Source organism: Leucoraja erinacea, chromosome 5 (assembly GCF_028641065.1).
Source record: "Leucoraja erinacea ecotype New England chromosome 5, Leri_hhj_1, whole genome shotgun sequence".
Classification (NCBI taxonomy): domain Eukaryota; kingdom Metazoa; phylum Chordata; class Chondrichthyes; order Rajiformes; family Rajidae; genus Leucoraja; species Leucoraja erinaceus.
Genome location: NC_073381.1, coordinates 20,139,903 through 20,158,754, shown reverse-complemented (window position 1 = coordinate 20,158,754; position 18,852 = coordinate 20,139,903). Strand labels below are relative to the sequence as shown.

The 18,852-nt window shown below is 44.9% G+C and overlaps 1 protein-coding gene and 1 long non-coding RNA gene across 4 annotated transcripts in view; both read right to left on the bottom strand.

The window, feature by feature from the left end:
- LOC129697009 (ankycorbin-like) overlaps positions 1-10,915 on the bottom strand; it is an 86,621-nt gene extending 75,706 nt beyond the window's left edge. For all 3 annotated transcript variants that reach the window (XM_055635194.1, XM_055635195.1, XM_055635196.1), the window contains exons 1-2: positions 10,857-10,915; positions 6,847-6,943 (exon numbers count right to left, since the gene is read on the bottom strand). In XM_055635194.1, the coding sequence (XP_055491169.1) occupies positions 6,847-6,885 (39 nt within the window). In that variant the 5' untranslated portion in view covers positions 6,886-6,943; positions 10,857-10,915. The remainder of the gene's footprint in view (positions 1-6,846; positions 6,944-10,856) is intronic.
- A 1,635-nt stretch (positions 10,916-12,550) lies between these two features.
- LOC129697011 (uncharacterized) lies at positions 12,551-14,187 on the bottom strand. The gene is made up of 2 exons (XR_008723433.1): positions 13,964-14,187; positions 12,551-12,898 (listed from the first exon to the last, which is right to left on the bottom strand). It is a non-coding gene; the product is annotated as an uncharacterized LOC129697011 (long non-coding RNA).
- Between the last annotated feature and the right edge of the window lie 4,665 nt (positions 14,188-18,852).

Genomic DNA, 18,852 nt, shown 5'->3' with positions numbered 1-18,852 from the left:
TCCCTTCAGCCCACAACACTCATACTAGCGCTCCCGAAAGCCCCCCCCCCCCCCCCCCTTCCCCCCCACTGGCCACCAATATTGGAATTGGTGGAGAGCTGGAATATTACGTTGGGGGACCAGCCCTCCTGTGTGAAAATGGGACCCAACGGGTCCTACTTAGTCTAGTAATTTCATATATTTCCATCAGGTCTCCCCTTAACCTCCTACATTTTAGAGAAAACAATCCAAGTTTGTCCAATCTCTCCTTATAGCTAATACCCTCTTAACCAGGCAGAATTCTGGTACCTCTTTTGCAACCTCTTCAAAGCCGTCCTGTTATGAGGTGACTCTAACTGCACACAATACTTCAAATGCAACCTAACCAAAGTCCTATAAAGCTGCAACATGGCTTCCTGACTTTTACACTCAATGATCATATGCCTTCTTTACTATTCTATCTGCTTGTGTTGTCAATTTAAGGGTTGTTCCTCTGTATATCAATGCTATTAAGGATCTTGCACCTAACTGTATACTTTCCCCTTACATTCGATCTCCAAAAGTGTAACACCTTAACACTCGGATTAAAGTCCATCTGCCATTTCAAGAGTCAAGAGAGTCATTTCAAGAGTCATGAGTCATATTTCTATTCAAAACAGAACAATGAAATTTGTACTTGTAGCAGCATAATGGGTCTGTAAACATGGTACCCAATAGACAACATAATAAAAGCAAACAAAAAAAAGTTCACTGAATTAAAAAAAACAATATTAGGCAAAACAAAACAAAAGCTCGAAGATCCCAGTGCAACCAAGACAGTTTGTGGTTCAGAGTTTACTTGGTATATGTAGTGTTCAATAGCCCGATGATTGTTAGGCAAAAGCTGTTCCTGAATCTGGAAATTACTGTTTTCAGACGCCTGTACCTTCTTACCGATAGCAAAAGTGAAATGAGGCACCTGTACTATCGTAAACTATGAGTGTTGCACTTATATCCCCGATGAGACTACCAATATCGCTGACCTTGCTACCCACATCTCCCAAGAAATTGAGAAAATCCATAAGGTTGACAGTGACATGCATGGGTACAATGAAGTAAATGGGAGATGCTGGCCATTCAGTTGGCTTGATGGAGTTTGGAATACTATATTAAACAATGGCTCTATCGTATTAGTAATCATTGCTCTAATTGTTATTGTTAATTGTTTGCGACCATTATGTACCTACGGGGGATTGTGAATGTTATCATGAACTGATAAAGAGGAAGGAATGTGGAAGTTAATAATGATTTCAAAATACAAAATAGATTCCGATGAAACTAAGACAAGCTTTAACCTTCTTCTGTTAAATTGCAAGGCCAGCGAAATGCACTAACATTTGCTTTCAGTACATTAACAAAGCTAGCAGACTGTTGATGTTCCCTTTCCAATAACATAAGCGAGATCACAAGCACAAGTTTCACGAATGTCTCCTTTATAACATAAACAGAGGAACTAACCCTTGTTCCACAAGATTATGATGTGCGTTATAAGTAGAATAAAACCAAAATGCTTGTTCTGCAGAAATATAACCTTCTTCCTCTGTCAGAAGAACCTGTCAATCTTTTTATGCTGTCAATCTTTAGGATCTGTCAATCTTAAGAAGCAAGAGGCTGTGCTAAGCTTTATAGATAATGTATTGCTGAATCGTCGATTATTGGAGTGTATATATGTATTTCGATCACTGCCCCTTTGTGTGGGAATGAGAACTCTGAATAGTCTGTAATCTGCATACTGTTAAGAGTTTTACACACCCACCAGGCAACATAAAGATTATACTGCTTGATCACTGATTTTATTTGCGTTTCTGTCTGTTTAAGCATATTTGGGCCATGACACAGGAACTTTACTGTGGAACGACACAGTTGTTTACTCCCTCCACTATCGACCTACTGATGAAAGCTGGTTTGTGTATCCTCAGCCTTGCTCTTCGAAAATCAACAATCAGCTCCTGGTCTTACTGACCTTGAGAGCGAGGTTGTTGTTCTGGCATCATTTAATCAGACAATCGATCTCCCTCCTGTACTCTGACTCATCATTACCCACAACTTTCAAACAACAGCAGTGTGTTCAGTGAATTTGAAGATGGAGTTGAAACTGTGTCCGGCTACACAGTCATGGGTATATGATGAGCAGAGCTAACTGGCTGAGCACACAGCGTTGAGATGCCTCTGTGCTGATCATTACTAAGGGGTAGGTGTTGTTGCCAAGTCATACTAATTGTGGTCTGTTAATGTGGAAACCGAGGATTTAGTTGCGAAGCGGTGCACAGAGATCCATTTCCCTGAACTTGGTAATGTTTGGATGGGATGATGGTATTGAATGCTAAACTGTGGTCAATGAACACCCTGACATGTGTGCTTTTATTGTTCAGTTTCCAGTGGCGACCCAGTGCGATTGCATCTCTGTTCATTCATTGTGGGGATAGACAAATTGGCAGCTCAGGTTCTTAAGGTAGGAGTTGATATGTGCCATAACCAACCTCTCAAAGCACTTCATTACCGACATTAGTGCCACCAGTTGGTAGTCATTACCTTAGATAGAAACAAAAAGCTGGAGTAACTCAGCAGGACAGACAGCATCTATGGAGAGAAGGAATGGGTAACGTTTCAGGTCGAGACCCTAAAATCACCCATTCCTCCTCTCCAGAGATAACCGGGTTCATTCTGACTATGGGTGCTGTTTTACAGAGTTTGTACATTGGCCACTTGACAGTAAAGATATACAGGTTTGTAGGTTCATTTGTCTTCTGTAAATTTAAAATTGTCCCTAGGATGTAGGATAGTGTTAGCATACGAGGATCGCTGGTTGGCAATCTCAGTGGGCCAAAGGTCCTGTTTCCGCACTGTATCACTAAACTAAATTAAACCCGTCTTAATTTACATGCAAGTGGTTTATATGTAACACAAACAATGGAGGTCCCAGCACAGATTGCTATAAAACTTCAAAGACCAATAAACTCCAAACAGAATTACACCCTTCCACCACAACCCTCTGTCTTCTATGAGTAGGCCAGTTCTGAATCCAGAACCGGAACATGTGATCAAATCACTGAGGATCCCATGCATCTTAATCTTCTGGATCAACCTACCATTATGAACTTTATCAATTGTCTTACTAAAATCCATGTAGACAACATCCACTGCCCTCATCATCACCTCATTCAAGTATGTAAGACATGATCGTCTGTGGACAAAGCCATGCTGTCTATCCCTAATTAGCCCATGTTATTCCAAATGTGAGTAAATCCTATCCTGAAAAATCCTTTCCAATAGATTCTCAACCACTGATGTGAGGTTCACCAGTTTATAATTTCCTCTACTTCCCTAAAACAAAGGACTTCGGCTATTTTCCAGTTTTATAGGGCCTCACCTGTAGCTGGAGAAGATACAAAAATCTTTGTCAATACTCCTGCAATCCCCTCTCATACCTCTCGCATTAACCAAGGATAGATCGCTTTTGCCCTGGTGATTTATCCACCTTAATCCTTAATAGGGCTTCTTTAAAATGGTCCGCAACATGGCGTACAAATGCAGCTAGTCATGTAGGGCAATATGCTTAATAATAACGAATATTATGCATCCAATATTTAATGATTGTTTTTCTTTTAAAACAAAGCCAGTCTAAATTGGCTACAGCTGTAAAACAACCACTGGCATCATGATGCATAAATACTCTGCCTCCTTCTAATCTGGGTACGACAAACAAAATTAATGTTACAACCGTCTTAACATGTTTTCAATAATCAGTCAGCACTGGATATTTTGCCCGTACGGAAAACTGCTAACATCGATTCAAGTGCCACCTGTCACTTTGGAGGTGGTGCTTTTCGATTGGAAGATATATACAGTACGTCATTCTAAGGGCTTTGGCAGCTCAATGGAAGAGATGGCAGAGCAGCAGGCACCCAGGTATTTCCAATAGCATTTAATATCCTGAGGACAAAGTGGTGAAGATAAAAGTTCTCTAAGCCCTTTGCTGTCCATCCTTCAAACTTAAATAGAGAAGTGATAGGAGGCAAAATTCAAGAGTGTTCAATCGTCAACAGAACAATTAAATTCTTACTTGCAGCAACATAGCAGGTCTGTAAGCAGATACATTTGACCATAGAACAGAGAATGGTACAGCACAGGAACAGGCCCTTCGCCCACAATATCACACCAAACATGATGCCAAGACAAGCACTTATCGACCTGTAGATAACCTATTTCCTCCATTCCCTGCATATCCATATGCCCATCTAAAAGTATTTTAAATGTCACTTTAAATGTCTGCTTCAACCACCACCTCCACCAGCACGATCCAAGCACTCACTGTGTAAAAAAACATGCCACACACATCTCCTTTAAACTTTGCCCTCTCACCTTTAGACTATGCCCTGTAGTATTAATTTTTCCATCCGGGAAGTATGATTCTGATTGCCTACCCTATCCATGCCTCTCAAAATGTTATATACTTCTATCAGGTCTCCCCACAACCTCCGTCACTACAGAGAAAACAATCCAAGTTTGTCCAACCTCTCCCTGCAGCTAATCCAGGTGTAATTCCGGTTCTAATCTTACCCCCCTAGTCTGGCCCATTCAAACACCGAATACAAAACACTGGAATCCAACTCTCATTATTATACAACACCAATACAATACCTAATCCAATACCGCGGGTCCGATCCTTGTCTCTACTCATTCGAGCCCATCAGCCTCATGCAAATAGAACACTTCCAGAAGATAAGCACACTCCAATGCGCTATCCCAGAAGATCGGCACACCCAATGTGCTCTCCCCTCTTTTATATGCTTCAGGATCCTTGGCGCGAAAATACATGGGGGGGGGGTGCAACCCCTACAAGCCAATTATCAATAAGGATTACAAAATTCGTTAATTGACAGTTCCCTAACCCAATCACAAAACATCACATAACATAGTTTCGATAGAAAGCACTTAGTGGGAAACAATTCTATTCAGTAAAGAAACATTATACCAGGTAAAGTAAACAGTTTGGGCAAGGCCCCTCTCCTTGACCAATCATAATAGCACGAAGACCGTGCAACATAGTTCGCAATATTAACACAGAAACATAGAAACATAGAAAAAAGGTGCAGGAGTAGGCCATTTGGCCCTTCGAGCCTGCACCGCCATTCAATATAATCATGGCTGATCATCCAACTCAGTATCCTGTACCTGCCTTCTCTCCATACCCCCGATCCCGTTAGCCACAAGGGTCACATCTAACTCACTGGCCTCAACTACCTTCTGTGGCAGAGGGTTCCAGAGATTCACCACTCTCTGTGTGCAAAATGTTTTTCTCATCTCCTAATTTTCTCCTAAAGGATTTCCCCTTCATCCTTAAACTGTGACCCCTTGTCCTGGACTTCCCCAACATCGGGAACAATCGTCTTGCATCTAGCCTGTCCAACCCCTTAAGAATTTTGTAAGTTTCTATAAGATCCCCCCTCAATCTTCTAAATTCTAGTGAGTACAAGCCAAGTCTATCCAGTCTTTCTTCATATGAAAGTCTTAGCATCCCAGGAATCAGTCTGGTGAACCTTCTCTGTACTCCCTCTATGGCAAGAATGTCTTTCCTCAGATTTGGAGACCAAAACAGCACACAATACTCCAGGTGTGGTCTCACCAATACCCTGTTCAACTGCAGTAGAACCTCCCTGCTCCTATACTCAAATCCTTTTGCTATGAATGCTAACATACCATTCGCTTTCTTTACTGCCTGCTGCACCTGCATGCCTACTTTCAATAACTGGTGTACCATGACACCCAGGTCTCGTTGCATCTCCCCTTTTCCTATTCGGCCACCATTTAGATAATAGTCTACTTTCCTGTTTTGCTGTGCTGGGAGCCCAGGTATTTACAATATATATTAATGATTTGGACAAGGGAATTGAATGTAACATCTCCAAGTTTGCAGATGACACGAAGCTGGGGGGCAGTGTTAGCTGTGAGGAGGGTGCTAGGAGGCTGCAAGGTGACTTGGATAGGTTGGGTGAGTGAGTGGTTATCCACTTTGGTGGCACAGGAAAGTAGACTATTATCTGAATTAGGAAAAGGGGAGATGCAACGAGATCTGGGTGTCATTGAAAAGTAGGCATGCAGGTGCAGCAGGCAGTGAAGAAAGCAAATGGTATGTTAGCATTCACAGCAAAAGGATTTGAGTATAGGAGCAGGAAGGTTCTACTGCAGTTGTACAGGGCCTTGGTGAGACCACACTTGGAGTATTGCGTACAGTTTTGGTCTCCTAATCTGAGGAAAGACATTCTTGCCATAGAGGGAGTACAGAGAAGGTTCACCAGACTGATTCCTCTGATGGCAGGACTTTCATATGAAGCATGACTGGATAGACTCGGCTTGTACTCGTTAGGATTTAGTAGATTGAGGGGGGATCTTATAGAAACTTACAAAATTCTTAAGGGGTTGGACAGGCTAGATGCAGGAAGATTGTTCCCGATGTTGGGGAAGTCCAGAACAAGGGGTCACAGTTTAAGGATAAGGGGGAAGTCTTTTAGGACCGAGGTGAGAAAAACAAATTTCACACAGGGAGTGGTGAATCTGTGGAATTCTCTGCCACAGATAGTAGTTTTAAGCCAGTTCATTGGTTATATTTAAGAGGGAGTTAGATGTGGCCCTTGTGGCTAAAGGTATCAGGGGGTATGGAGAGAAGGCAGGTACTGAGTTGGATGATCAGCCATGATCATATTGAATGGCGGTGCAGGCTTGAAAGGCCGAATGGCCTACTCCTGCACCTATTTTCTATGTTTCTATGTTTCAAGATAATCTGGTGTGGACTGACAGTAAAATAACACTATGGCATTTTATAATTACCTTCGGTTTGGAGATTAATTTTGATATCTTAGCAAACATCTTCTTGAAGTAATGTTTGGCAATTTAAGAATCAGACAATTATCGCAATGGTCGAAAGCTGTGGATAAATAACATACGAAGAAAATAGTAGTTTTCTGATCAAGACATTTCAGGTGATTAACACTTCATCTATCAAGAAAAATGATAAAATAGTTGTGCTTTAAATCATAGAGAGGAGGAATGGTGGAAACAATATAACAATGGCTGTGATGGAATGCAAATTAAAATTGCCAGTGACAATTACTTTAAAAAATGGAAATCAGGGATAGAAAAATAGAAATAGATATAGAAAGATATAGCCAAATGTGTGGAGAGAAAAAAGAGTGGTTACTGAACTAGTCTCCTAATTGAGTCTTGAGGATTGCAATGTGCCCAAATTATACTTTAATCTTGCATTGTATATCATTGGAGCAATGTAGGAATCCACTCAAATCTCTTGTCTTTTTTTAAAAAAGGACACAAAATGCTGGAGTAACTTAGCGGGTCAGGCAACATACATCTCTGGAGAACATGAATAGGTGACGTTTCGGTTTGGGACTCTTCTTCAGACTGTACAACCAAGGAACTGCAGATGCTGGTTTACCAAGGAAAGACACAAAATGCTGGAGTAACTCAGCGAGACAGGCAGCATCTCTGGAGAAAAAGGATGGGTGATGTTTCATGTTGGGATCCTTCCTGAGACTGATTGTATTGGTGGGAGGAAAGAAAGCTATAGGTGTTCTAGACATTTTGACTATTCTCGCTTTCTAAGGGGAGTAAGAGGCGACCTGGCTGACAAGGGAAGTCAAGGACGGTATAAAAATAAAAGGGAAGAAGTATAACATAGCAAAGATGAGCGGGAAGCCAGACAATTGGGAAACTTTTAAAGGGCAACAGAAGATAACTAAAAAGGAAATACAGGGAGAAAAGATGAGATACAAAGGTAAGCTAGCCAAGAATATAAAGGAGGATAGTAAAAGCTTCTTTAGGTATGTGAAGAGGAAAAAAATAGTTAAGACTAATGTGGGTCCCTTGAAGACAGAAACAGGTGAATTTATTATGGGAAACAAGGAAATGGCACATGAGTTGAACAGGTACTTTGGCTCTGTCTTCACTAAGAAAGACACAAACAATCTCCCAGATGTACTTGTGGCCAGAGGACCTAGGGTGACGGAGGAACTGAAGGAAATTCATATTAGTCAGGAAATGGTGTTGGGTAGACTGTTGGGACTAAAGGCTGATAAATCCCCAGGGCCTGATGGTCTGCATCCCAGGGTCCTTAAGAAGATGGCTCTAGAAATTGTGGACGCATTGGTGATCATTTTCTAACATTCTATAGATTCAGGATAAGTTCCTGTGGATTGGAGGGTAGCTAAATTTATCGCACATTTTAAGAAAGGAGAAAGAGAGAAAACAATGAATTATAGACCAGTTAGCCTGACATCGGTGATGGGGAAGATGCTGGAGTCAATTATAAAAGATGAATTTGCGGCACATTTGGATAGCGGAAACAGGATTGGTCCGAGTCAGCATGGATTTACGAAATGAAAATCATGCTTGATTAATCTTCTGGAATTTTTTGAGGTTGTAATTAGGAAAATAGACAAGGGAGAGCCAGGGGATGTAGTGCACCTGGAATATCAGAAAGCCTTTGATAAAGTCCCACATGGGAGATTAGTGGGCAAAATTAGAACACATGGAATTGGGGGTAGGGTATGCACATGGATAGAAAATTGGTTGGCAGACAGGAAACAAAGAGTAGGGATTAACGGTTCCTTTTCAGAATAGCAGGTAGTAACTAGTGGGGTACCGCAAGGCTCGGTGCTGGGACTGCAGCTATTTACAATATACATTAATGATTTAGATGAAGGGATTAAAAAGTAACATTAGCAGATTTGGAGATGACACAAAGCTGGGCGGCAGTGTGAACTGTGAGGAGGATGCTATGAGGATGCAGGGTGACTTGGACAGGTTGGTAGAGTGGGCAGATGCATGGCAGCTGCAGTTTAATGTGGATAAATGTAAGGTTATCCACTTTGATAGCAAGAACAGGAAGGCAGATTATTATCTGAATGGTGTCAAGTTAGGTAAAGGGGAAGTACAACGAGATCTGGGTGTCCTTGTACATCAGTCACTGAAAGTAAGCATGCAGATACAGCAGGCAGTGAAGAAAGCTAATGACATGTTGGCCTTCATAACAAGAGGAGTTGATTATAGGAGTAAAGAGGTCCTTCTGTAGTTGTACAGGGATTTGGTGAGATCACACATTGAGTATTATGTGCAGTTGTGGTCTCCAAATTGGAGGAAGGACATTCTTGCTATTGAGGGAGTGCAGCGCAGGTTCACGAGGTTAATTCCCGGGATGGCTGGACTGTCATATGTTGAAAGAATGGAGCGAATGGGCTTGTATACACTGGAATTCAGAAGGATGAGAGAGGATCTTATTGAAACATATAAGATTATTAAGGGATTGGACATGCGAGAGGCAGGAAACATGTTCCCGATGTTGGGGGCATAAGGGGTAGGCCATTTAGAACGGAAATGAGGAAAAGGTTTTTCACCCAGAGAGTTATGAATCTGGAATTCTCTGCCTCAGAAGGCAGTGGAGGCTGATTCTCTGGATGCTTTCAAGGGAGAGTTAGATAGAGCTCTTAAAGATAGCGGAGTCAGCGGATATCAGGAGAAGGCAGGAACGGGATATTGATTGTGGATGATCAGCCATGATCACAGTGAATGGCGGTGCTGGCTCGAAGGGCCGAACGGCCTACTCCTGCACCTATTGTCTTTCTCCACATCTCTGCAATCAGTCTGAGGAAGGTTCCTGACCCAAAACATCACCGATCCATATTCTCCAGGGATGCTGTGTTCCTCCAGCATTTTGGACCTACCCTTCTTCAGAATCTGTCTTTAGCCATATCTCTACACATGCTCTACTTCTTTTTCTCTTGTCTCCTAATTGCACTTTTTCAAAGTAATTGTTACCTTGATACCTTATCTGTTTGTGTGAGAGTCCTGTGTCTGTCAGAGACCTTGATGTCTGCACGTTAGAGACCTGATACCTGTGTGAAGGGACCTATCTGCAGCAGGCAGTAAAGAAAGCGAATGGTATGTTAGCTTTCATTGGAAAAGGATTTGAGTATAGGAGCAGAGAGGTTCTACTGCAGTTGTACAGGGTCTTGGTGAGACCACACCTGGAGTATTGCGTACAGTTTTGGTCTCCAAATCTGAGGAAGGACATTATTGCCATAGAGGGAGTGCAGAGACGGTTCACCAGACTGATTCCTGGGATGTCAGGACTGTCTTATGAAGAAAGACTGGATAGACTTGGTTTATACTCTCTAGAATTTAGAAGATTGAGAGGGGATCTTATAGAAACTTACAAAATTCTTAAGGGGTTGGACAGGCTAGATGCAGGAAGATTGTTCCCGATGTTGGGGAAGTCCAGGACAAGGGGTCACAGTTTAAGGATAAAGGGGAAATCCTTTAAAACCGAGATGAGAAGAACTTTTTTCACACAGAGAGTGGTGAATCTCTGGAACTCTCTGCCACAGAGGGTAGTTGAGGCCAGTTCATTGGCTATATTTAAGAGGGAGTTAGATGTGGCCCTTGTGGCTAAGGGGATCAGAGGGTATGGAGAGAAGGCAGGTACGGGATACTGAGTTGGATGATCAGCCATGATCATATTGAATGGCGGTGCAGGCTCGAAGGGCCGAATGGCCTACTCCTGCACCTAATTTCTATGTTTCTATGTCTATCTTTGAGAGGCCCTGCTGTCTGTGTGATACCCTGATGTGGTATCTGTGTGAGACCCTCATATAGCTGTCTGTGTCAGACCCTGCTGTCTGTCTGTGTGATAGCCTGACTTGAGTGTCCAGGGCCTGAAGGGTCTGTTCGTCCCCCCCCCCCCACCCACCACACACACTCCACTGCCTCCCCTGCCCCCTCGCAGTCAAACGGCGATGACAACATCTCACGGGTGGGTTTGTATGTACCGAGTCCTGCAGCCGGCGGTGCGGTGAAGGTGCGGGGAGAGCCGGTGACGGTTGGACAGGTCAGAGGAGGCGGGCGCGCGGGTGGACGGACCGGGTGGAGCTGGCGGTTACAGCGGGCGCGCGGGTGGAGCTGGCGGTTACAGCGGGCGCGCGGGTGGAGCTGGCGGTTACAGCGGGCGCGCGGGGAGGATGCTGGCAGTTACAGCGGGCGCGCGGGTGATGCTGGCAGTTACAGCGGGCGCGCGCGGTGGACGGAGCTGGCGGTTACAGCGGGCGCGCGGGTGATGCTGGCGGTTACAGCGGGCGCGCGGGTGATGCTGGCGGTTACAGCGGGCGCGCGGGTGATGCTGGCGGTTACAGCGGGCGCGCGGGTGGAGCTGGCGGTTACAGCGGGCGCGCGGGTGAGCTGGCGGTTACAGCGGGCGGGCGGGCGCGCGCGCGGGCGGGTGGACGGAGCAGGTTTGGTTCGGCGAGCGGACACAGTGCGAGCCCGGAGTGTAGTGAGCACCAAAGATCTTATAGCGGAGCAAGATAGGCCACTCCTGCGAAATGCAATGGGCTGACGTGTAGTACGCTCCGGAGCGGATCGTGGGCATTTTTGTCGTCCATTCCAGTAACCAGAACCTACCCGACCCGACTCGCAGTGTAATCAATGTTGTGGGGGGAACAGTGAGTATGTGTGTGATATAGGGTTAGATTCGTAATTATGTTAGTTCATAATTCTGTCAATTCTTGTTAAAGAATAAAATTTGACTGGTAATTTTCTTTTTTTAATGTTTTTTAAATCATTTATTTTTAAATGGCTCATAAGCTGTGTTTGAGTTGATTTTGTAGTAACCGGAACCTGCCCGACCCGACTCGCAGCGTAATCAACAGTTTGTGTGTGTGATATAGGGTTAGATTTATAATTCGGTTAGTTCTTTTTAAAGAATAAAATGTTTATAAAATTTGACTGGTAATTTTCTTTTTTAATGTTTTTTAAATAATTTATTTTTAAATGGCTCATATGCTGTGAGTTGATTTTGAAGTAACCGGAACCTACCCGACCCGACCCGCACTCTGTAATTCATTCATCTAATCACACTGTTCACAACTGCAGTATTTGGGAAAATAATAGCAATATGAAGATTCCAGTTGCTCTAGCCCTGGGATGTTACATAATGTTTTTGTGTCTCTGGAGTTGTTTCTTCCCAATTGCCAGAGAGTAGAATGGGATCTGTCTGCAAATGGTGGGGTTATCTAAATTAAGTATTTCACAAAATTAAATTTGTTTAAGCAAGATTTACAAATGATGTATAATTTAAGGATGGTTTCATTCAGCGAGCATACAACTGATTAGATTGTGCTGGAAAGAACACACATACATGAATGTGATATAGATGTATATAATAATATAACACACACATTTACATTTCTTCCGATTTTTATATCCAATGATAAACTTTATTTCAGACTAGACAAGAGACAACATTAAATAAAAAACATTGTAAACCTCCCCACAACTTCACTTTGGTGTCTCGGCCGTGCTGATCCAGGCTAGACACCCTGCACGCTGTGGAAGGAACATCTTTTCGCTTTTATTGTGATTTATTTCTCTTTTTAGCACTGAGTATCTGATAACGACACATTAGCAGCACATGGCACCAATATTGCACCAACCCACTCAATTTTAAATAATTCATAATAGAAATCCATTAACATGGTTAACACTTTATTTCTGACATGCATAGTAAGATTTACATAATTCACATTATTCTGTGTGCGAAAGATACAGGGTTGCAGTGATCAGCATATTAGCTAACCAGTGAAAGTGATGTACAATTCAATGTATGTAACACAATGATAGCCCCACTCCTGCTTACACCAAAGAGCAAACGTCCAACGTAGATACAATAATAAATAAATCGTCATTTGCATTGTTTTGTGCAGCTAACAAATCACAATTTCACACAATGTACGTAAGATGGCAGTTATTTGACAAATACTCCGCAGTTCAGTGTAGGAGATCATGTCGGCGAGTATTCTGGACACACTGTCGACATCTGAAATTACAGAAAATATCATGCAGTCAATATGTTCTTATTCTGCATTAAATAACAAAGAGGTAGAAAGAAAATGCTCTTGAGAAGATTTTTACAAGGATGTTGCCATGAGGAAACTAGTACTCCTGCCCCTATTCCAGCACTATCTAAATGGCGTCAAGTTGGCAAAAGGGGTAGTACAACGGGATCTGAGGTTCCTTGTACATCAGTCTAGGAAAGTAAGCATGCAGGTAATGGAGCAGCTGGGCTTGTACACTATGGAGTTTAGAAGGATGAGAGGGCATCTTATTGAATCATATAAGATTGTTAAGGGCTTGGACACGTTAGAGCCAGGAAACATGTTCCTGATGTTGGAGCAGTCCAGAACCAGGGGCCCCAGTTTAAGAATAAGGTGTAAGCCATTTAGAACGGAGACGAGGAAACACTTTTTCTCACAGAGAGTGGTGAGTCTGTGGAATTCTCTGCCTCAAAGGGCGGTGGAGGCAGGTTCTCTGGATGCTTTCAAGAGAGAGCTAGATAGGGCTCTTAAAAATAATGGAGTCAGGGGATATGGGGAGAAGGCAGGAATGGGGTACTGATTGTGGATGATTAGCCATGACCACAGTGCTAGCTCGAAGGGCCAAATGGCCTACTCCTGCACCTATTGTCTATTGAGGCCTCGACTGTACCTGAGACAAAGGGGAGCACTCAGTTCTAAGATCTGATCTATAGTGAGAGTTCGGGCAGACTTAATAAAATTCTCAGTACTAAACAGTCAGTACAAGGATGGTGCCATGAGGCCTCAACTGTTTCTTAGACAAAGGGGGGCACCCAGCTCTAAGATCTGAACTATAGTGAAAGTTCGGGCAGACTTTATACAATTCTCAGTACAAAACAGTCAATATGATCATATTCTGCATTAAATAACACGGAGGTAGAAAGAAAATACTCTTGAGGAGAAGATTTTTAAGAGGATGGTGCCATGAGGACTCGACTATCTGAGCTCAATGATCTAACTACAGTGAGAGATTGAACAGGCTAAATAAAATTTTCAATATGCCACAGAAGTAATAAATGTTTTCTTACCTTTCCTCCTTAATGGGGAACCTGGAGAAAGACAAGTCGGGTCGCCTACATTGACGATGGGAACAATTTACCACAGGACTAGTAGATGTGGACGCCGCCATGGACAAAGAGAAGATACTTTAGATTCCAGAGCGGAGGCGGAAGCAAAGATCTGATCTTTGGGCGGAAGCAAAGATCCGATCTTTGGGCGGAAGCAAAGATCCGATCTTTGGGCGGAAGCAAGATGGCGGAGGCAAGATGGCGGAGACTGGTTGCTAAAATGGGTCCTATAATCGCCCATGAATCTGCCCATGACCTTATTACGTGTTTTGCGTAGGAGTAGGCCATCTTGCTCCGCGATAAGATCCTTGGTGAGCACGGTTAACTCCCGGGGTGTAGTGAGCGGATAATGTGATCGCCCGGGGTGGAGCGCAGACGGTTCGTGGATGACGCAGTGTCCATAAGGCCAATAACCCCTCCTCTTTCAGGTGGTAGTTTGGAAGCAGAATTATATGGGTAGACAAAAGTGCTGGAGAAACTCGGTGGGTGAGGCAACATCTAAGGAGCGAAGGAAATAGGCAACGTTTCGGGCCGAAACCCTTCTTCAGGCCCCTTCATCTGAAGAAGGGTTTCGGCCCAAACGTTGCCTATTGTCTATTATTCATCGGGGTTTTTTCTCATTCAAGTTAAATTATGTCAAAGGGATAAATTCAATGAAGAAGGTGATCAGATGAACAAACCATCGCTATGGCTAAATTGAACATCCAGCTGCTAAAATAATTTAATTCCATTCTTATCCTTTTTATTTTGCAGCTCCTCCATTTCTGGCAGCTGGCAACAAAGTGGCAGCAGTTGAACGTCGTTCTGGAAATCAGCAACTGGGAACACATCTTGGGATGTCCACGTTGCAGACAGTGCTAGTTCATTTCAGTTGCTGGTGTCTCTCCTCTACGCTCCAAAATGCTAAAGCAAAGCTAGTCTCTTTTTAAAATTATGAAAAATATTTTATTCATCAATTTAAAAGCATGTAATACTGCACGTATGAGTTAGCATGGTAAGGATAAATCATGGTTAATCCCATTATTTAACACTAGTACATCTGCAGTGATTCTTTTTCAATCTTAAAGAAAAAATAATCATGGTGGTTGTAAGGCAGATTGCAACCAATGATTGCGCAGTGGCAAATGGAATATAGTTCACTGAGGATAGTTTTTATTTAACAAATTTTCAACTAACAAAAGCATATAATTGATACAATCATATCTATCTATCTCTATAATTTAAAAACTCTGATCTTGGATGTGTGTGTGTATAATCACATCTTCTCGAAAAAACGACGACCGACGGTAACATTTTTACATATTCCAGTACAGATTTATCCCATGGATTCCAAAATCGCCTTATCTAAAAAATTCATGCTTTATTTCTAGAGTTATTAATGAAAATGTTCACAAATCTGAAACACTTTGAAAAAAAACAACGTCTTTTGCTGATGACATCACAATGGATCTGCGCACTGTGTTCCACGCACTGTATTCCACACACTGCGAGTGAAGAACGAGCAAGTCAGGCCCTGTACTAGAGGTCTTGGGTCGGTCCCTCTCCCCCCCTCCTCCTCTCCCCTCCCCCTCCTCTCCCCTCCCCCCTCCTCTCCCTCTCCCTCTCTCCCCCCTCGCCTCCCGCCTCTCCCCCCCCTCCCCTCCTCCTCCCTCCCCCTCTCTACCCTCCCCTCCCTCCCCCTCGTCTCCCCCCCTCCTCTCTCCTCCCCCCCCCTCTTTCCCGGCCTCTCTCCCTCTCCTCTCCTCTCCCCCTCCTCTCTCTCCCCCTCTGTCTCCCCCCACTTTCCTCCTCCCCCCCCTCTCTGCCCCTCTCTCTTTCTGCCCCTCTCTCTCTCAGTCTCTGCCCCCCCCTCTCTCTGTCTCTACCCCCTTTCTGTCTGTCTCTGCCCCCTCTCTCTCTGTCCCTCTCTCCCTCTCTGTGCTCTGCTCTCTCTCTCTACCCCCCCCCCTCCCCTCTCTCTAGACGCGCCTGCGAGTTGGGGTCTATGTTTGAGTGGATGTGGCGGGGGATGGGGTATGCTCTCTCTCTTTCTCTGCCCCCTCTCTCTCTCTCTCTGGCCCCTCTCTCTCTGCCCCCTTCTCTCTCTCTCTGCCCCTTCCTCTCTTTCTCTCTGCCCTCTCTCTCTCTTTGCCGCTCTCTATCTGCCCCCTCTCTCTCTTTCTGCTCCCTTTCTGCCCCCTCTCTCTTTCTGACCTCTCTCTCTCTCTCTCTCTCTCTCTGCCCTCTCTCTCTCTGCCCTCTCTCTCTCTCTGCTCTCTCTCTCTCTGCCCTCTCTCTTCCTGCACTCTCTTTCTCTCTGCCTCTCTCTCTGCTCTCTCTCTCTCTGCCATCTCTCTACCCCCTCCCTCTCTAGCCGTGCCTGCGCAGTTGGGGGCTATGCATGAGTGGATAGGGCAGGGGATGGGGTAAAAGGAGTGAAATGAATAATATTAATATAATATCAAGCGGGTGGTTAGTGTGTGTGGAGGGGATGGTTAGTGTGTATGTGTGTGTGTGCGGGGGAGGGGGGTGGTTAGTGTGTGTGATGCCGCAGGCCGCCCCCCGCAACCTTGCTGTGTTCCATGAGCTGCGAGTGAAGAACGAGCAAGTCAGGCCCTGTACTAGAGATCTCGGGTTGGGTCCCTTTCCCCCCCTCCTCCTCTCCTCCCCCCTCCTTTCACCCCCCCTGCTCACCCCCCCCCCCTGCTCTTCCCCATCTCCCTCCCCCCCTCATTCCCCATCTCCCCCCCATCTCTCTTCTCCCCCCCTCCTCCGCTCCCCCTCCTCTCCTCCTCTCCCCCATCCTCCTCTCCCCCCCCCCCCCCCCCCCCCCTCCTCTCCCCCCTCTCCTCTCTCCCCCGGCCTCTCTCTCCCCCCCCTCCTCTTCCCCCCCTTCCACTCCCCTCCCCCCCCTCTCTCTTATCTACCCCCTTCTCTCCCCCACTCTCCCCCCCCCTCTCCTCCTCCCCTCTCTCTCCCCCCACTATCTCTTCCCCCCTCTCTCTCCCCCCACTATCTCTTCCCCCTCTCTCTCCCCCTCTCTGCCCCTGTCGCTGCCCCTCTCTCTGTCTCTGCCTCTCTGTCTCTGCCCCTCTGTCTCTGCCCCTCTCTCTCTGCCCCTCTCTGTCTGTCTCTGCCCCACTCTCTCTGACTCTGCCCCCTCTCTCTCTGCCCTCTCTCTCTACCCCCCTCCTTCACCCTCTCTATAGACACGCCTGCGAGTTGGATAGGGCAGAGGATTGGTTATGCTCTCTCTGTCAGGCTGATGGTTATGCTCTCTCTGAACAGGCTGATGGTATGGATAAATAGATGGCAGATGCTGAGAAATGCACAGTTTATATTGACAAGAGGCCATACAAACTAAAAGGCACAATTAAAAAATGGGTACAAAAACAGCAAGATTTGGATATACGGGCACATTGTGTATTGAAAGTGACAGAGCAGACTGAGAATGTAATTAAAAAAACACATGGGATCCTTGGCTTAGAGTACAAAGCCAAACACATCATGATGAACTTTTTTTAAACACTGGTTGAGCCTCAAATAGCATTGTGGTACTTAGAAAGTTAGGAAAGTCTTTGGAGCAGCTTCAAAAAGAGATGGTTTAAAAGAGAGCTGAATTGTTCTGAATTGCACTAATAGCATTATGAGAACTGCTTCTTTTTAAACCTTAACTGATCTGTGATTCTGGGCAGGCCAGCATTTATTGCCTCTCCCGAACACCCTTGAAAAGAAGATGATGCATATTCTCATTGAGACACAAGAGGCTGCATGATGGGACCTTTAGCAAAAAAAACAAATTGCTGGAGGAACTCAATGGGTCAGACGGCTTCTCTGGAGGGAAATTGCCATTTTTCATCCTTCTTCAGATTGATTAAGTAGGAGGGAGAAAGCTGGAAAAAAGAGGTAGGGACAGGACAATGCCTGGCAAGTGATAGAAGAATACAGGGGATGGAAGAGGGGGTGATAGCAGATGGGTGGAGATATGATAGAGACTAAAGGTGAAAAGGAGACAAAAGGATGTCATTTAAGGAAAGAAGAGTGAAACATAAACTCAAAGGGAGGGTTATACGTGGAACGGGAAAGGCAGGAGAGGAAAGGAGGGGGGGGAGGCGGAGTTAACAGGGAAATGACAGACTCTGGGATGGGTGGGATGTGTAAGCAGGAAGAGAAAAGAACAGGATGATGGGGTGGTGGCGGGAAAAATATGCCCGCACCTGGGTGGGAGAGATGGCAGTATTACTTATAACTGGAGAATTCAACGTTCATGCCATTCGGTTATAGACTACCCAAGGGGAATATGAAGTGCTGTTCTTCCCGTTTGCATGTCAGAGAGTCATACGGCATGGAAACAGGCCTTTCGCCCCAACTTGTCCACACTGACCCAGAGGCCCCATATCTACATTTGTCCACATTTGTCCTACCTGCCAGCGTTAGCCCCATATCCTTATAAACCTTTCCTATCTATGTACCTGTCCAAATTTTGTTTTGTTGTTATTGTACCTGCCTCAGCTTCCTCCTCTGGCAGGTCTAGCCTCACTTTGGCAGTGGAGGAAGCCAAGGATGGCAATCATATGGGAAGAGGAGTGCCGTCCTGTACGGGTATGGCTGCCCAGCCTGCAGCTATCCGTTTTTTCTATCTTTTTTTAATTTTTAGTTAGTTGAGTTTTTTGTTTTTGGAGTTCTAGCCTGTTTATGTGGGGGTGGGGGGGAGGGGGAAAGTTTTCTAGGGTCCCTACCTGGTCGGAGAGGCAGCTTTTCTCTGGGCTGCACCGTTGACCCATCCTCGCGGCCTACCAGCGGGCCTGGAGCGCCGTTTCCTTTCGGGGGACCGCACAGAACCTCGGCTTCGGCAGCGGCACAGCGCAGGA